Here is a 17534-nt window from a genome sequence, read left to right on the forward strand (position 1 = left end):
GGTGTAGTCGACGCACATCCTCCACTTCCCGCTCGCCTTCCGGACAAGTACGACGTTTGCCAGCCACTCGGGGTAGCTCACCTCTCTTATGAAACCTGCCTCCAAGAGTTTGTCTACCTCCTGGTCGACCACCCGGATCCGATCCGGGGCACAGTGTCTCTTCTTTTGCTTTACTGGTCGGTGGGTCGGGTCGACGTTGAGGGCGTGAGAAACGACCTCCGGGTCGATCCCAGGTACATCGGCCGCCGACCAGGCAAACACATCTGCATTGGCTCGGAGGAATTCCACTAACCGGAGCCGAGCTTCCAAGTCGAGGTTGGCACCGACCCGGACCGTGCGGTCCGGGCGGCCTTCTTCGAGGGGAACTTCGATTACGCCCTCGGCCGGCTCCCCGTGCCGCAAGGCCACTTCGTCTCTGGCGTCAAGTGACTCGACGCTTAGGGCCTCCATGGGCTTCTTCCCTTTGAGAGTTGCTAGGAAACACTGCCGTGCGGTCGGCTGGTCACCTCGGACCTCTCCAATCCCGGCCGCTGTGGGGAACCGCATGAGCAAATGGTAGGTAGAAACCACCGCGCGAAGGGCGTTCAGTCCGGGTCGTCCGAGGATAGCGTTGTAGGCCGAGGGGACACGGACGACCAAGAACCCGAGCCGCACCGTGGCTTCTGCGGGTGCAATGCCCGCAGTCACAGGCAGCTCGATGACACCTTCGGCCGAGATAGCGTCTCCAGTGAATTCTATGAGGGGGGTGGATGTTTTGTGCAACAATTGTCGGGAAAAGCCCATCTTTTGGAAGGCCTCATAATACAAAATATCAGCTGAGCTTCCACTATCCACAAGAACACGCCTTACATCATAGTCCGCCATAGTGAGAGAGATCACCATGGCGTCATCGTGGGGAGTCTGAACCCCCTTTACATCTTCATCACAAAAAGTGATTACATTTCCGACCCGCTGCCTCTTCGCGACGGCCACTCCTGATACTTCCGCCGAGCCCCCTGCGTTCCTCACGGGCCGAGAGCAGCCCCCAGTGATGGTGTGGATCACTCCCGCAACGGGTCGATTCTGCTCCCGAGGCTCCTGAGGGGCCGGGTCGGCTGGACGCGGGTCTGCGGGGGGACGTCGGTCGTTTACATATCGACCGAGACGCCCTCGGCGAATGAGAGCCTCGATCTCGTCCCGAAGCTGGAAGCAGTCTTCGGTATCGTGGCCGTGGTCTCGGTGGTACTCACAGTACGCCCGAGAAGGCTTCCTCCCAGGGATCTTCTTCATCTGCCTCGGGACCGGGAGGTCCTCCCGCCCCTTGACCTCCATGAGGATCTGGGCCCGGGGGGCCAGGAGTGGGGTGTACCGGTTGAAGCGTCGGTGCGGAGAACGAGGGCGTGTGGCGCCGTGGTTCCTTGCTGGTGACGGGCTTCTGCGCCGGCGTTGAGGCGTCGGGATCCTCCTCTGGGGTGCCTCTTTTCGCCTTTTCTTCCCGGGCTTTAGAGGGGCCTCGGCGGCCTCCTTGTTCCGGTGGGAGGCTGCCTCCTCGGCGTCTGCATACTGGTTTGCCCGAGACAACAGCTCCGGGAAGCTCCGCGGCAGGCGTTTGTCCAGGGAGAAGGTGAGTCTGCCCTTCCGGAAGCCTCGCTTCAGGGCTGAGAGAGCCACCTCCTGGCTCAAATTCCGGACCTCCAGTGTTGCCTTGTTGAAGCGGGTGAGATAATCCCGCAGGCTCTCTCCCTCGTTCTGCCGGACATCGAAGAGGGAGTCGGAGACCAGTCTTCGCCGGCTACTGACGGCGAAATGGCTGATGAAGAGACGGGTGAACTGGTGGAAGGACTGGATGGAATTAGCCTCCAGGCCGGCGAACCACGCCCTTGCCGGGCCGCGGAGGGTCGCCGGGAAGGCCTTGCAGAGGAGAGGATCCGATGCTCCATGGAGGAGCATAAGAGTCCTGAAACTCTCCACGTGGTCCCGTGGGTCCGCCGCCCCGTCGTAGGGTTCGATCGCCGGCATTTTGAACCCCGGCGGGTTTAGGGTTCGCAGGATCCTTGAGGCAAGCGCCGGCTGGGAGGAGATTTCCAAGTCGGCGAAGGGATCTTTGGAGTGGCCCTTCAGGACCTGGAGCTGTCTGTGGAGATCGTCCACCCGCCGGTCCAGGGAGCGCGACCGGTGGGTGGGAGACAAGGAGCGGCGCGAGGGGGACCGACTGGAGTGCGGGCCCCTCGAGGACTGGGGTGTCTGAGAACGCGCCCGGGTCCGCCTCTCGTACCCCGCGCAGCTCCGATGAGAAGGTCCTGGCAGAATGGACCGCACTCGAGAATCCTCCCCGCGCCGGCGCTCCTCTCCATGGGAGAGGAAGGAGCGCGGGTTGTGAGGAAGAGGCGAGAGCTCGGGGAGCAGCGGCTCCTGAGCCCGCTGCGGCACCCGAGAGATCACACCCTGCAGATTCTGCACTGCCTCCGCGAGGGTGCGAACCTGCTGGGCTAGCTGGTCGAACTGAGCAGGTTCGACCGTCTGAATGGGAGGAGAAGCGGTGGAATGCTGCTGAGAGTGTGTTGGGGACGCAGCAGCCTCCCGGCCAGAGGCGCGAGAGGCTCCGCGACCGGAAGCATTGGAAGCTCCGCGACCACCTCGCCGTGCCATTACGATCGTTCTGAGATTAGTCCCTTCCTCTAGCGCCAACTGTTGCTGGTGGTCCAAACCGAGAACGATTGACACGACGGTGTGAACGGGGTTCCGCCTGAGTTGTCTTGGTTGGTGCTGGTTGCGCTCCACCTTCCGCCAAGGAACCTGCAAACAAGCCTTGCACCACCACCAGGGTGGTGATGGCCCTCCGACGGTCAAGTCAGAGGAGATTGGAGGAGGAGAGATGATAATCACAAGTGGGAGAGAGTGCTCTGGGAGGTATTGCTTACCCCCCCTTCTCCCCCCAGCCGCATATATACCTGGCTGGGAGGTCTCTCAGGGGGGTTTGTCGTCGTGGGGCACGATAGAATGGCCACTGACATGGCCGTTACGGGGCGTCGTGGAGCAGCGCTGGGTACGGTCATGGCAGGGCGTAGTGGAGCTCCGCTTTGTACGGTTGATACAGGAGATCGTGGGCAGCATCGGGTACAGCCGTTGCAGGGAGTAGTGGAGCAGGAGGCCGCGGCGTGCCTCTGGAGAATAGCCTGTCGTTATCAAAAGATCTCCGACTCGGGGTCGGAATGCTGGATCATAGGGCAGCCGACCCGGGGTCGGGCTGCGGAGCCGAGGAGGTCCGACTCGGGGTCGGAGTGCTGGATCATAGGGCAGCCGACCCGGGGTCGGGCTGCGGAGCCGAGGAGGTCCGACTCGGGGTCGGAGTGCTGGATCATAGGGCAGCCGACCCGGGGTCGGGCTGCGGAGCCGAGGAGGTCCGACTCGGGGTCGGAGTGCTGGATCATAGGGCAGCCGACCCGGGGTCGGGCTGCGGAGCCGAGGAGGTCCGACTCGGGGTCGGAGTGCTGGATCATAGGGCAGCTGTAGCTTTCCTGGATACGCGTGCCGATCACGTGGGGCATGGCGGCTCAATTCCCCCATAACAAATACATATGTAAAATTCAACGGGGACATAAAATAAAAGATTTTTATAGTTCGATGTCAAATCTTGCCATAATTTTCTCTGAAGACTCCACGGTGCGCAAAATAAAAAATTATTCATAATTCATCCCATTAGATATTCTTCCGACTCAAATGTATATAAAACCATGTCAGAACTATTCTAAGAACTTATTATGACCGGACAAAAGAAAACGCATTCTAATGCAATTATAAAATTCCTATGAAGTTCTTATTTTTTTTTTCTCTCTCCCGCGATCGTGTAAGATCTCCGGCTGTTTTTCATTGAACACTCCATGCATAAATTGGCATGTAAATCACTAAAAATTCATTTGATTTGTGGAAAAATTTTTATCTAACTAAAATATTTTTTTCTAAAAAGCTGATGCTTGGATATACGATATCTAAAAAAATAATTTTATATATTTGATTGACCATAAAAAAGTAATATGGAAAACATATTTTTCAAAATAATTTATATTTGATTGAGCATCTATTTTTTAATAAAGTTGTATAACATACCTATTATCTTCTTAATAAAATTATATAAAATACTTGTAAAATATCACATGCCTAATTTTTAATAGCTATTTTAAATATATTTAAATCTAAAAATATTTAAAAATATTTTTAAATATTTAAAATAGGTATTAAAGATATTTATTGGGTTGAGTTTTTATAGTTCTAACAATTTTTAATACTTAGACAACTTCTTTATATTGTGATATTTTTTAATAATTATGACTATATTTTTATATTAAAATTACCATAATAGTATATTATTAATAGTTCAAGATTAACTATCAAAAATAACTATTAAGAAGATCATGATGGTTTAAGAATATTTTTTATAATTTTTTATCATCACAATTTTTTTATCTACGGAAAAGTTGCTTTCTTATGTTGCACATATATTTTTCTTTTATAGAAAATGTATAAAACTTATTTCTATAGAAAAATTATCTTTCTATTTTTTCTTTAAAATATCTAATTAAATATATATATATATATATATATATATATATATATATATATATATATATATATATATATATATATATATATATATATATATATATATGATCATATTTTCTCTCATCCTCATCTCAGAACCAAATGAGTCCTGAATGGTTCTGTTCTCACTCTAAAACCAAACACCTGCTTTCCATCAACCCTCCTGCAACCGAACTTGCAGCGTTCACAGGGCCGGCGGCCCGCACAGAAATAATTCTGCGGCTGCCCAGGAAATATCCACAGCCACGGAGGCGCCGCTCGCACGCATGACGCATGGTGTTCTCCGGATCTTTAGTCGCTCTCGAAAGGCTCCAAAGGGAAATCTACGTTCCCCTCCTATCCGAGTGATTACGTGAAAGGAAAGGGGCAAAATCGTCTAATAGAGTTACTCTATATATTCAACCCTTGACCCTCCTTCCGATGAAACGTGAACGCCGGCGCTGGTTGCTGTGCTCTCGTCTTCCGGGGGGAAACGAAAACTGTCGCCGGGGAAACGCGCGATTAAATGCCTTCTTCTTTCTGATCCGAGAGAGGAAAAAATTCCGGATTAGGGTTTCTCGTCTGGTTCTCTCTTGGGTTTCGTTTCTCGGTGGAAATTTCGCACCCTCCCCCGAAAAGAAAGTTCTGATTTAGGGTTTTGGGAATCTCCTCTCCGCGTCCGGAGATGGACGGGCGGGATCGGGCCGGCGATGATCGGACGTTCAAGGTCAATTTCACCACTGAGGGCGTGTCGAAGCTCCGGGATAGGGTGAACGAGAAGCTCAAGGAGTTCATGGGGGATTACACCGACGACACCCTTGTGGTATGATTTCGCCTATTTCTTTTTTATCTCTTCTTAAAATTTGGAGTTTTTGGAAACGTTTGGACCTCAAAATGCTATTTGTAAATCAGTTAATATGTTCTGCAATATAAAGAAGGGATTTTTGGGTCGTATAATAGCGTTTGTCGCTGTTATTTATGGTTCTAGGAACGGTTTGAAACTTTAATTTGAGACTGGGCTGATGGGTTGAAGTTGCTATATGAACGGGCTTGTTAACTCAATTGGGCGTAGTGAACTAACCAGTCATATGGTCTCGAATTTGTACAGTTCTGTCTGTCATGTATGTCACAGGAGGTCCATTTATAGCAATCAGTCATCTGTGTGGTTTCCTGCAATGCATTTTTCACAAAGTTTTCCACTAACTGAAGTGGAGATGTTTTCTTTTAGAGTTGCATGGGATGGTTGGATGCAGTGGGTGTTCTGCTCTTCTTTATCTCAATATGAGCTTATTTTAGGAGAGAACAAAGAAAGTTTCAAGAGAGCAGAATTGCTTGTTTTAAAGACAAGCATATATCTATATATATATATATATATATATATATATATATATATATATATATATATATATATATAGGCACCATAGCATTCCAGCCCACATCCATAAAGGAAACTCAACTACAATGAGAAACAAATGCGAATAAAGTCCTAACTAGGAACTATTTCAAGAGCAACCTTACTATGCCATGTTACTTGCTCATCTCCTAATACTCCTAAAACAATAGGAAATCTTACCAGATCAACACGACAGACAACAGCTACAACATAAAACACTATGTAGTGAACTGCTAAATTACCAGGTACTATAACCACTAACCAGATAATCCAGTAACTGCTTACCAGAATGTATCACTTGCCCTTTCCTGAAACAATTTTGTCTTCATAATGAGAATTGATGAACCATTCTGATCGATTTTGACAAAGCTCCTGTGCGGCATTGCTTTAGCTATTCTTTGCCACTTAACAACCAAATACCTCAGCACCATTCTATGTCCTGGATGGCCTCATGATAATTCTAAATAACTAAATAACTTGCATCCAGGGCAATGGATGTTAGTTTAGGAACATTATCTCCCAACCTTTCTTAAGTGATCATGGTGAAATATCAAGCCTAGATGCTAAGGTGCCAATACATTGTATCACTTGATAGGGAGCATAATTCCTTGGAGATAGCTGAAGGGCCTCTTATAAGGCCACTAAAAGCTGTTGATATGGTTGAAACTCCCACCTAAAATCTGTGCTCAGCCTTTCCAGCGAAGCTTCCGCTTCAAGCAAGCTTTTGAGCGGCATGCAATTTTTTCTTGAAAATTTGTTGAAAAAAAAAATTGACTTTCCTCCTTCAATAACAAACCTTCATGATACCTACAACATGGGATAAGAGACAAGGGGAAGATAGTGCATAGGCTGCTTAAATTGGAGTTGTTTATTTTCAAATATGAAGAACTGTGTTAAATTGCATCTTTGCTGCATGAACGAATTTAATCCACTTCTTTAGTCATGTTTTTGTGAAACACCCTAGGTGATTCTCTCGGTACTTGACAGTTCCTTGGTTAGAGGCATAATAAATCATACATATCCAATCTCCCAAAAGTAAAAAAAAGAAAAAGAGAGATAGAGAGAGAGAGAGAGTTCAAGGGTGGTGCTTTTGTTAAAGTTAAACAGTTATATACGTCGAGATCTTTTCACTCTTTGGTACATATCCATTAAGAGAACTCAACCACAACGAGAAACAAACCCAAACAGATTCCTAACTATTTTGCAAATCCTCAACATGTCAAACCCCTCACCCATCTTTTAGTATTCTTAACAAAATGGGAACTAATGCCTAATTTTACTAGCCGACACCCCGAGAATTAACATCCATAATTTAACATACTACCTCATATCAACTGGGCTCAGGAGAAGAATTTCATTAGATGGTGCAATCAATATTTATTGTCTGCATTAGTTTGTTGCACAATATTAGCTGTCTTTGCGTAAGATGATTATTGTGGAAGAGACTGGGATGCGGTTGAGAAATTAGGGGATAGAATAAGAGCATGTGTGTAGGAAATGAGCTTTCTCGGAAAATCATATAAGCAGCCTCTATGGGTGATGAAGTGATGGTGAAGGAATCCTGATCAAATATGTGCAATTAACTTGCTAGGAGGGCGTATGGATTTGAATTTAGGCATTTCAAGAAGAGTGATGGAAGACATGAATTCACCTTCTTAGGATTCAACAGTAGGACTTGATTTGCTTTTGTTGGCAAAAAATGCTGTTTTGTGCAGGATTAGATAAGGATGAGGACATCAATGATTTTCCTCTGCTGGCAAATAATAACGGTGAAAGACATTTAAAAAATGGCAAAATGAAATGTGTTTTTTTCCTTCCTCCATGTTTATGATATGCCTTTTCTTCAATGCTGGATTATTGGTCATTTTATTATTTCATGTTCTTGTTGGTTCTTATTATCATAGCCTAAATTTGTTTAGTTGATTCTTGAGATTTTGCTAGTGGTTTCATGCTTTGCTTCAGTTTTTGCACAATTTTAGTGATTGTATGATGTAAGCTTAAAATAATTATAGACAATTTTGACAAAGCATTTCCACATTAAGGAGGAAGAGTTTAACTTTTTAAGTCACATTTGCAGGAATATGTTATTGTCTTGCTCAGGAATGGCAGGCGCAAAGATGAGGCCAAGAAGGAACTGGATGTGTTTTTGGGGGACGACAGTGTCTCTTTCATATCCTGGTAATTCTATCTTTTTCTTTTAGATATCTTCGGATGCAACCAGTTCTGAAGGATAGGTGTAACAGTATGATATTTGGCTTGCTTGAGATGATTTTGTTTAAACTATCTTGCCGCAGGCTCTGGGATCATCTCTCTTCAAAGTTGCATCTGTATGTGCAGCCACAAGAACCTTTTCCTGATGAAGCGGTTAGGACCAGTTCCTTATCGAATCAACTGTTGGGGAGAGACAGTTCCCAACAGGAGCATCTGACTGGTAGTGTGCAGACTGATTCTGAGTGTGAGAGAGAAAAGTTGACTAAAGTGTCTAGAAGTCGGCACAATAGGGAGTGGAAAGGATTGGTGCGGGAGAATACTGAAGTATTTCCTCTTCGAAGCATTGTGACTGACATTTTGCACTCCGAGGAAAAAACTCACCACAGAACTAATCATGATAGACAATCTTATTCTCCTGAGCCTCAAGTTCACAAAAAGCGGAGCAGAGAGGATGGACGGCAACAAACTAAGGTTAGTCATGCCTCCTTTTTATTAAATTGATGGACCATAGGCATGTTTGACATTGCAATAACTAATATATGGTCATAAGATATCAGTTAGATCTTATAGTACAAACCAGAGGATATGTATGCATACATATACAGAAACACATGCACATCATTTTGATGCTTATACTCCGAGATTGATTGAATTCGCTAAGTTACTTTGGTAAGATTTTGAAAAGGTGCAGCTAATTTACGAGCATGCATGAATTTCAAGCCTAAGTGGCATTTTTCTGTTAATGGGGATTTTTCTTGTCACATTCAAGCTAAATGACACTTTTCTGTTTTTAAAACTTCCATATCAAAAATATCAAACTTATACCTTGTTGAAGATACAGTTTTCAGCATTCACATTATCACTTATTCCAAGCTGCATCTTAGACATGTAATATGATTTCTTGCTATTTAAAAGTACATAAAAAAGTAAAAGAAAAATATTTTGCTTGTTTCTTTATGTGAGAAATTGTCAGTGAATATGTATGCATGCATCTGTGCATGCGTGTGTGCTTATGCACGTGTGCATGCTTTTGTGTGGGTGGTGGTTGTTTTTTTTGGGGGGGGGGGGTGTAAGACTCTCAGTATGCGAAGTATGTGGTTAGTGAAATGAGGTTTAGCATATCATCAGTATTCTTTCAGGTCCTCATTCCTCTTGTAATTACCTTATTAATTGCATCTCTGAATTGATGTCAGAGAGAGTCAGCTTCCCATCCAATGATTGGTGCTCCGTGCCGGCTTCTTCAATTTGCTGTTCGAGATGCTGTGAGGACTGTGCAACAATCAAACTCTAAAACTGAGCCAGCTCCTAAACGACTTCGTTCTGTGGTTTCCACAACCACTACAGATTCTGTGCAGGATAGGAGACCCCAGAGAACAAAATCTGTTGCAAGAGTGCCGGGTGCTGTGTCAAGTGCACTCAAAGCTGCAGCAGAAGCTGCTGAGGATGTACTAAAGGTTAGACCTCCGCGTAGTGTTTTTGATAGATTGGGTCATGGTATTGACACTGTGGAGCCAGTTAATCAGTCGTCAGATTTTAGAGCACCGGACGTGGAAGATGGAGAGTATGAAGATTTTGACCAGGTTCCAGCATCAAACCATGTTGGTTATCATGAAAGAAGTGACTATAACAGGAAGTTTGCCGGAGATATGACTATGGCAGACAGGGAAACTGGGATGGATGATGATTCTGCCTCGGATAATGATGGATATGATGTAGGTATTGTAAGACATCGCGGTTCAGATGCTTCTCAAAGTGCCTCTTCTGGTCACAAGGACAAAAAATCACTGATGGTGGAGTCTAGTGTTGCACAGAATGCTGATGAAGTAGTTAGGAAAACAAGAGTGATGGATCAGGATCCACCTGCTAGTTCAGCAGCAATGACATCTAGCAAGATTGTAAATATATCTGTTAATGTGAATACATGGAAACCTCCCGACTACCAAATGCCCAGGGATGTTGCTGAGGCGGAGAATCAAATGACTGTAGAAAAGAGTGAGATCGATGCAGGGAAGCCCAATGTTAGGCTGCCAAAGGAGAATGATGCTACTATGGCCAAGAATATAAAAGTAAGAAGTCTTTAGTGAATAATTATCTTCTTTAATGCAGTAAGAATGTCTTATAGCTCTTGTGGCAAGATTTAGCCAAGGGTTGTAAAAAATTGGTTTACTTGTCTATAGTATAATCATATTGTTATGGTGATATTTTCTCTTTAACTTAAATCATGAAGATTTTGAAATGCAAGATATATTTTCAAATACTTGAAGTCACCTTTAAAAAGTGAAAGTTGAAAACAACTGAACTGGAGCTTTGATAAACTTCTATGAAGCTCAGTGTGCAAAATATGGATGCTGCCATCTCCTTAGCTGGACTTCTAAGAATTCTTCTATTGCTACTATGATTCTATTTTTTCTTTTTGTTAGTGCTTGTTCGGAACATGATTGTATAGATTAACATCATAGAATGAATGCCTCTTGTACATGTAGCTATTAGATCTGGGAAGATTCTGTAATTTTTATAAATTAAAGCTCTGTATCAGAATTTAGGGGGTGTTTTGATGTTCAACTGCTTAATTCATATATTATAACATGGGTGTGAAACTGACTTGGACCTTCGATTCAACTGAGAAGGGAAAGGGAGAATTAAAAATGATTGAGAGAAGCCAATCTTTGCAATTTTAAAATTTTCCGGACACTGCATATCAGATTTTGGATCGGTTGCAGAGTCTCCTGTGTTGAATTATTTGAAGACTTATACTCCAACTCAATAATATATTAATGTCATTAATACCCCTTCAGCATATTGTCCTGGGTGCATATCCAATCCATGTACAGGACATTCTATGGATATCTTGTCCAGTCACCAGGCATACCCTGAGGTATGTGCCATAGTTTCTTCTACATTATTATATCTGTCGAAAATGAGAATTGGGACACATTTTGAACATCCAGTACCTTTGCCTTCGTTATATGGTGTGACTAGAATCAAACCAGTAGATCTTCTTTAGATGTTAGCGTTTTGGTTACTCTAGGATGCAAAGGAGTAAGTCGAGTAGTTAAGTGTTTCCATTTACATTTACGTTTAGTATGCTTTATTTTGATTAAAATAAGTATCCTAGTTATCTTTTATATTGAACTTCTGCAGACATTTTCTGTACAAGTTTGATGGTTTCTTCTTTGCAGTGTAACAGAATGGTCTCTGTGAATCTGTTGGTGCTTGAAATATGCTTTTAGAAAATCTTGTTATGAATCAGTTTACTGTACAAGACTCTGAATCTTTTGTTAATGTCGAACTCTGTTTTATATATATTGATAGCCAGCAATATTATTGTCCTTTTTTACCCATTTATCAAATTTAATGGAGGAACTTTTATGGCCACCTTAACATCAGGAAATGGAGCGTGCAGATGTCCAAGGGTCTCAGAGGACTACGTCGACACCTGGTATGTAATGGAATTGAGTCCAAGATGTTTCTGATAATTGGAAACAGTACCTAGCAGATTGAACAACTCATATATAGTTTATTTATCTTGCATCTATTGTTTCGTGAAAATGACTTTCTTTTCAAAAAACACTTCATTTTTGGGGGGGTGTCATGTCAAAACAAAATAGTGTATGTGGTAAAAAATAAGTAATCTATTCCCTTTTTCAAAAAAAAAAAAGATCTTGGAGATTGTGTAATGCTTACTCTCAAACTATTCGTTTATACAGTAGTGATATTCTTTGTTTCTCTCTTCATCTTCGGATTATGATCATGTTGTATAAACCTAAAATAATTGTAGCCGGTGTTAGTTAGAAGACTCATGTTGGAGAGAATCTGCTTCATAATGTAGTATTATGAAATAATAAATTCAAATTTGACCATTCTGGTTGCGTGAGCTGAGAATATCTCAATTTTTTTGCTGGCTCGCTGTTAGGCAGAAAAAATAGTTGGCTATACTAAATGAGGCTATTGCAATAGAAATAGTGTCGTTTTCTTCTTTTTCATTTTCATTGTTTCATATAATCCGATTTTGTACCCTGGATGCATTCACTAAGAATAAGGAATAGAAGGTTCTTTTGTTCATATCTGAAATGAAGTAATGGTTACTTTTCAGTAAACAGCCAATTCCATACCTTAAAAAGTTTCCTGTATTAATGTTCCTGATTTTCTTTTCCCATGCAGATTGTGAAATAAACATTTTTTCTTGCAATTGCAGGTTCATATACAGCTGGCCTGCCTTCCGATGGTGTTGATTCTCGAACTCTCTTTGTCAGCAATGCAAGTATCTCTGTTGACTAACTTCCCTGTGCTAGAAAGATGAAACTCTGCATAAATTCTTATAGTATTGCCGTTGGATTTGCAGGTCCACTTTGCTGCCACTAAAGATAGTCTTTCTCGTCATTTCAATAAGTTTGGAGCGGTGCTGAAAGTAATAATTGTGACTGATCCTGCAACTGGCCAACCCACAGGGTAAGGTTCCTATTAGTGGCTTATGACTAGTGTAATTAATTTTTGATCAAGATTCTTCTCAGGGTAACTCTTGTTTTCCTTCTGAAACAGGTCAGCCTATGTAGAGTTCTTGAAGAAAGAATCGGCGGAGTCGGCATTATCTCTGAATGGCACATCATTTATGTCTCGTATTCTGAAGGTAAGCTGATCAGTTTCCTTACATGTATCAGGATAGCCATTTCTTTTGGTTTATATAGGGGCTATTTGGGTGCTTGGCTTTCCTATCTCGATGATATCCTCCACGTGTTGGGGAAGCAGCTGAAAGATGAGACCATGTGAGAAGTGGGTGAGGAATGTGTAGGCTGTTGATCTGGCAATTCAGATTTTGGGATGCCGGAATCTTTCTGTTTGTTTTATCGGGCAATTAAGATTTTAGGGCTTCCATGAGCTGCAGCCTTAATATCTGTTTGTTTTATCTTGCCCCTTTAGCCACTTTGCTCTGCCATTCATCCATGTGAGGTATATCACATGGAAACAGGCTCTTAGTCAATCATCTATTCTTTCTAAATTCTTAAACCTAAACTAAGGGAAAACTTGCTGAAAAAAGAGTGGGGGGGGGGAAACTGCAAAATCTATCTGATGTTATGTGTGCTAGCATCAACGGAGTTGAATTCAATAACACTTGCATGAAACATTCAAAGTCGCTTACATTTCTTGCTTTTGGAGGTTGCAATATTCGATGCAGAGGCTGCATAATATCATGCTATGCTGCAGGTTGTTCGAAGCAGCTCTCATGAAACTGCTCCGATGGTGGGTTGGCCCCTCATTTCACGAGGTTCTCCATTTGCTCCTAAGCTCTCCAGAATACCATATCCAAGGGGTGCGATTGCTGGTGCCTTTCGAGCCCGCCTCCCAGTTAAGCCTGGAGCCCGGAGCCTCCAGTGGAAGCGTGAAGCTTCGAGTTCTCAGCCCACTGAGGGCACCAAAGGTCCTCCTAATTCCTCACTAAACTCCAGAAACAGTGCTCTCTCTCCAACTGCACGAAGTCTCACCTATACCCGGACTGAACCAAAAGCAGATGCGAATTCTGGTCCAGCATAGTTATTGCATGTAAAAGGAAAGGATGACAAAGGGTTCGGCTTGGAGTCTTTAACTTTTTTTCTGTTTTGTGTATGATTTGGCATGCAAAAGACAGCTACGGGCAACATTGAAGATGGAGATGGAGGCTTTCTTATGACTTCTTGCTTCTGGGGTAGCTCTTTGTAGATGGAGATGGGTAAAGAGCTCCAACTTTCGGCCTGTAGTTATAGAAAATTGAGACAAGGTTCGATCTTTTCTATATGTCGCTTTTGATATTAAAGAACCGTGCTGAGGGAGGTCTGTGAATAAAGGGGAAGTTTTAGGAAATATGTGGGTGCCGAGATTAATTTTTCTCAGTCAGTCAAACAAACCACCTTTTCTTTTAATATATTCAGTGGATCATAAGATTAAGTTATCCTGGTCTTTCTGGTGTCATGTCTTTTTAAGTCGAGAACCTGTGAATTGGGGAGCGCATCTTTTCAAATATATGATTTTAGTTTCATAACTTCTCATTTATCTCGTGGTAAATTCCTGGAAGTGTATCTAGTATTCCCATGCAATTGGTTTCAGCATTTTTTCCTTCGTTATTATCATGTGTATGTGCGTGCATAAAGGTAGATTAGAATCTGATCAAATGGATCTTCATTTAGATTCTTTCAGATTTAGATTAGATAATGAGATCTTGAATCGATGATCTGAACCATCAGATGCGATCGGCTATTTTCAAAATATTAATATATTAAAAGTTATATAGTTTGGAGATTTTTAATTTATATATCAAATGATCAAAAATTAAAATGTTTATAAAATAATGTATATATTATTTTTTTAAAAGAGTGGATTATATTCGATATCTCGGATCATTGATGTAAGATGAGATGTTTGTAATCCAATATATCGATTCGCCTGTCTACTTTTCAGGGATTCTTGCTAAATAATTTACTGGCCAGACCAAGATTGGCATTGCCTATAGGGAAAGCAGCTGCTGGAGTTGCAGCGACGGTACGCCATATGCCACGTACCGACGGGCACGAGGGAGGAAGGCAAACATGGGAGACAAAATAAATGTTTAAGGACAAAATAAATATGGAAGGTCCCACCACCGGACATGGCACGCGTTCTTATCCAATTCTCGAGGACGTTGCTTTAATTGCTGTACCTATTTGAGGAGCTGTTTCCGGTTCTGTTCTCGAACGAGAGGAAATTGCTTGGGGGACCTTTATGGAACGGATTTGAATAGTACTATGCGCAATCATCCTTGTATTTATGTGGCACGGTTCATGTCAAGTTAAAGGCAATGTCGCATAAGGTATCCATGGATCTTTGTAAAAATTTGATGCTGCCTAATGATCTCAAAGGACAATTACTGTAGACTACTGCAGTGGGACTCAGGACGGAATTGAAAAGTCTTCTACGCACGATGTGTGTTTGAGGCTAGGAGCTTATATCGGGCGAATTCTACGGTAGAAGCCCAAAGAAAGGTTATCAAAAATAGTGTTGCTAATTGAGTTGTTTTTTTTTTTTTTTTTCTGCCCATTATTTTAGAAAGATTTTCTGAATTCGTTTTGTATCCGTTCCTCTATCTTAATGTCGATTTTTTTTTTTTTGACTTAGATGACCGTGCTCACACGAGATTAGTATGGGCAGCCAATATAAAAATAAAAAATAAAAAATAAAATAAAAAAGAGATAATTACTATGAACTTTGTTTTGCAACACTCTTCTATTTATGAAATATTTGATGCCCGTGGGACAACCAGCCATACTATGCTCATTAGGAGTGGCCCAATGTATTTGGGGGTCTAAGGCCGTTTTGTCTTTAAAACCTTTTCTGCAGTGTGTCTGTCTAAGGCGGACTCACAGAAGAATTTTTTTTTTCCATTTTGTCTTTTCTACGGTGGCTTTTCTTCGGGTTGTGGTCTTAAACGACCGTTTTAGTTGCCTAAGGATTGGACTAGCCTTGATGCTCATCCATGTATAGTTGATAATACTGTATGAGAATCAAAAATCTATGATCGTAATGTTCCTCATTTTTACAGTCAACCAGAACATGGACTTTGTGGTTGCATCTCACTTACATTTAAAACTTACATTTTCTTAATTAAGTGTTAGACGCATATTAATTTTTTTTTATCACTTACATAAACTTTGGATTTATTTTACTCGGGCAGAATCCGTGCAAGCCTGCAGCAGCCTCCCACATAAATATTTTGGCCGGGACTGATGGATGTCATGTGCTAGGCCTGCATTCAGACACAGCACTGCATCAATCTCATGCATTTCGATAAGACATGGCAAGCAAAACTAAGTGAAGAAGGCCCCCACCATTACCAAAAAGAGCCTAAGATGGGATAGATCCGTGTATTTTCCGCTCACGGTCTTCTTCCACAATGAGATCCCCCGGGCTCTGCTTTCACTATTTTGCCTGCTTTTCTCTGTCCAATCAGAGAAAATGTCACCTCCAAGGCTCCCAGCTTGATCGAGCTCTTGGCCAAGTGCCTTAGAAATGAGGATGGATGGATATCGACGTTATGGTACAGCAGCGGCACAAGAAAAGAAGGAAGGCGTCACATCCTTCCTCGGATAGCCCGTGCCGGATTTGACCCATACCAGAACATCTTTTTCTACTTCGTGTCTGCATTGATATGCATTGCTGTGCATCGGTTTTTATACATACATACATACATACATACATACATACATACATACATATATATATATATATATATATATATATAAAATATATTTGTGTGTACTCAAACAAGCATGATAATATATATGAATACTGTTATCATAGTTGAAAAATTTGTATTGAAAATATTATTTGAATTGTTTGTGTTGCTCATACTAATGTGCTTTGTATGCAAGTTGAGCCTCAAATATAGTATAATATTGCAATAAAATTCTATCATTGTGAAAAAAATACTAAAAATTAGATATAGTATAATACAATGGTAAAATTTTATGATTTAATACAAATATTAAATTTGAACATGACAATTAGATTCCATAACTTTTGGAGTAGGCATGAATCATATGCTAGAGTATGACATGTATTTTGATTAAACATATTTCTTATGTAAATAAATAGTAAATAAATACTAGAGGAAGAATTTGAACTTTAAATTTACGATTGAAACATATAATAGAGGGGGGAGAGAGAGAGAGAGAGAGAGAGAGAGAGAGAGAGAGAGAGAGAGAGGAGGAGGAAATGCATGAGATGGGAAACTATGTAATAGAGAAACAGAGAGTTCGTATGGTATAGATATGAAGGCATCAAAAACCAGCGAGTAAAGACGGGCTCATCACTGGCCCACCAACAGTTCTTGCAGTTGCTTTCGCTCCTCTTGAGGCCTGGAAGGGGCGAGTTAATGAGTTCAACTGCGTGGGTAAAGAAAAGCTGGTGAACTTTTCTCTACCAAACACGCACGGGAGCACCAAACTTCACCATGAGGGGAGAATGAATTGTACCTATTTTTTGTGGTTAATAAGCCCAAAGATCACCGAGATATCCTCAACCAAAAAGTAGAAGAGAAAAAGACGAGATGGTGAGGTTCCCTCCAAACTCCATCCATTAAACCATTAAAGCTAGTTGGCTCTTTGAAGTGATCCAGCTGTGAGGCATGTGTATCCACACAGTGAGAAGGAACCAAAAGGGGATGACACGTCGCTGTAATCATGAGTTACCTTGTCGCTTGTTTGATTGTTCTGCAATCTGTTAATGGAGGTGGCCATGGAATTATTATTTCATCTACCAAATGAAATGACTCTTGACATTGGTCAGAGTTTTCGTCACAACTTTAAGAACAAAAAAAGGGTGATCAAGTGAATTTTTTGCTCACGGAGCTTGTCCCAATTGATCCATA

The 17534-nt window shown here is 42.3% G+C and overlaps 1 protein-coding gene across 1 annotated transcript; it reads left to right on the plus strand.

Moving 5' to 3' along the window:
• The first annotated feature begins 4994 nt into the window (after window positions 1-4994).
• On the plus strand, window positions 4995-14174 carry LOC103717744. The gene is made up of 9 exons (XM_039117371.1): window positions 4995-5380; window positions 8028-8128; window positions 8245-8632; window positions 9355-10227; window positions 11549-11600; window positions 12357-12418; window positions 12504-12610; window positions 12701-12788; window positions 13364-14174. The coding sequence occupies exons 1-9, from the start codon at window positions 5243-5245 to the stop codon at window positions 13688-13690; spliced, it is 2136 nt and encodes a 711-aa protein (XP_038973299.1). The 5' UTR covers window positions 4995-5242; the 3' UTR covers window positions 13691-14174.
• The last annotated feature ends 3360 nt before the right edge of the window (window positions 14175-17534 follow it).

This window comes from Phoenix dactylifera, unplaced genomic scaffold, assembly GCF_009389715.1.
Source record: "Phoenix dactylifera cultivar Barhee BC4 unplaced genomic scaffold, palm_55x_up_171113_PBpolish2nd_filt_p 000207F, whole genome shotgun sequence".
Taxonomy (NCBI): Eukaryota; Viridiplantae; Streptophyta; class Magnoliopsida; order Arecales; family Arecaceae; genus Phoenix; species Phoenix dactylifera.

Bases quoted from the DNA above. Each gene is read 5' to 3' on its own strand.
- LOC103717744 (XM_039117371.1), top strand. From the start codon at position 5,243: ATGGACGGGCGGGATCGGGCCGGCGATGATCGGACGTTCAAGGTCAAT. The intron at 8,129-8,244 runs GTAATTCTATCT...ATCTTGCCGCAG, and splicing joins AGTGTCTCTTTCATATCCTG to GCTCTGGGATCATCTCTCTT. The intron at 10,228-11,548 runs GTAAGAAGTCTT...CCTTAACATCAG, and splicing joins CTATGGCCAAGAATATAAAA to GAAATGGAGCGTGCAGATGT.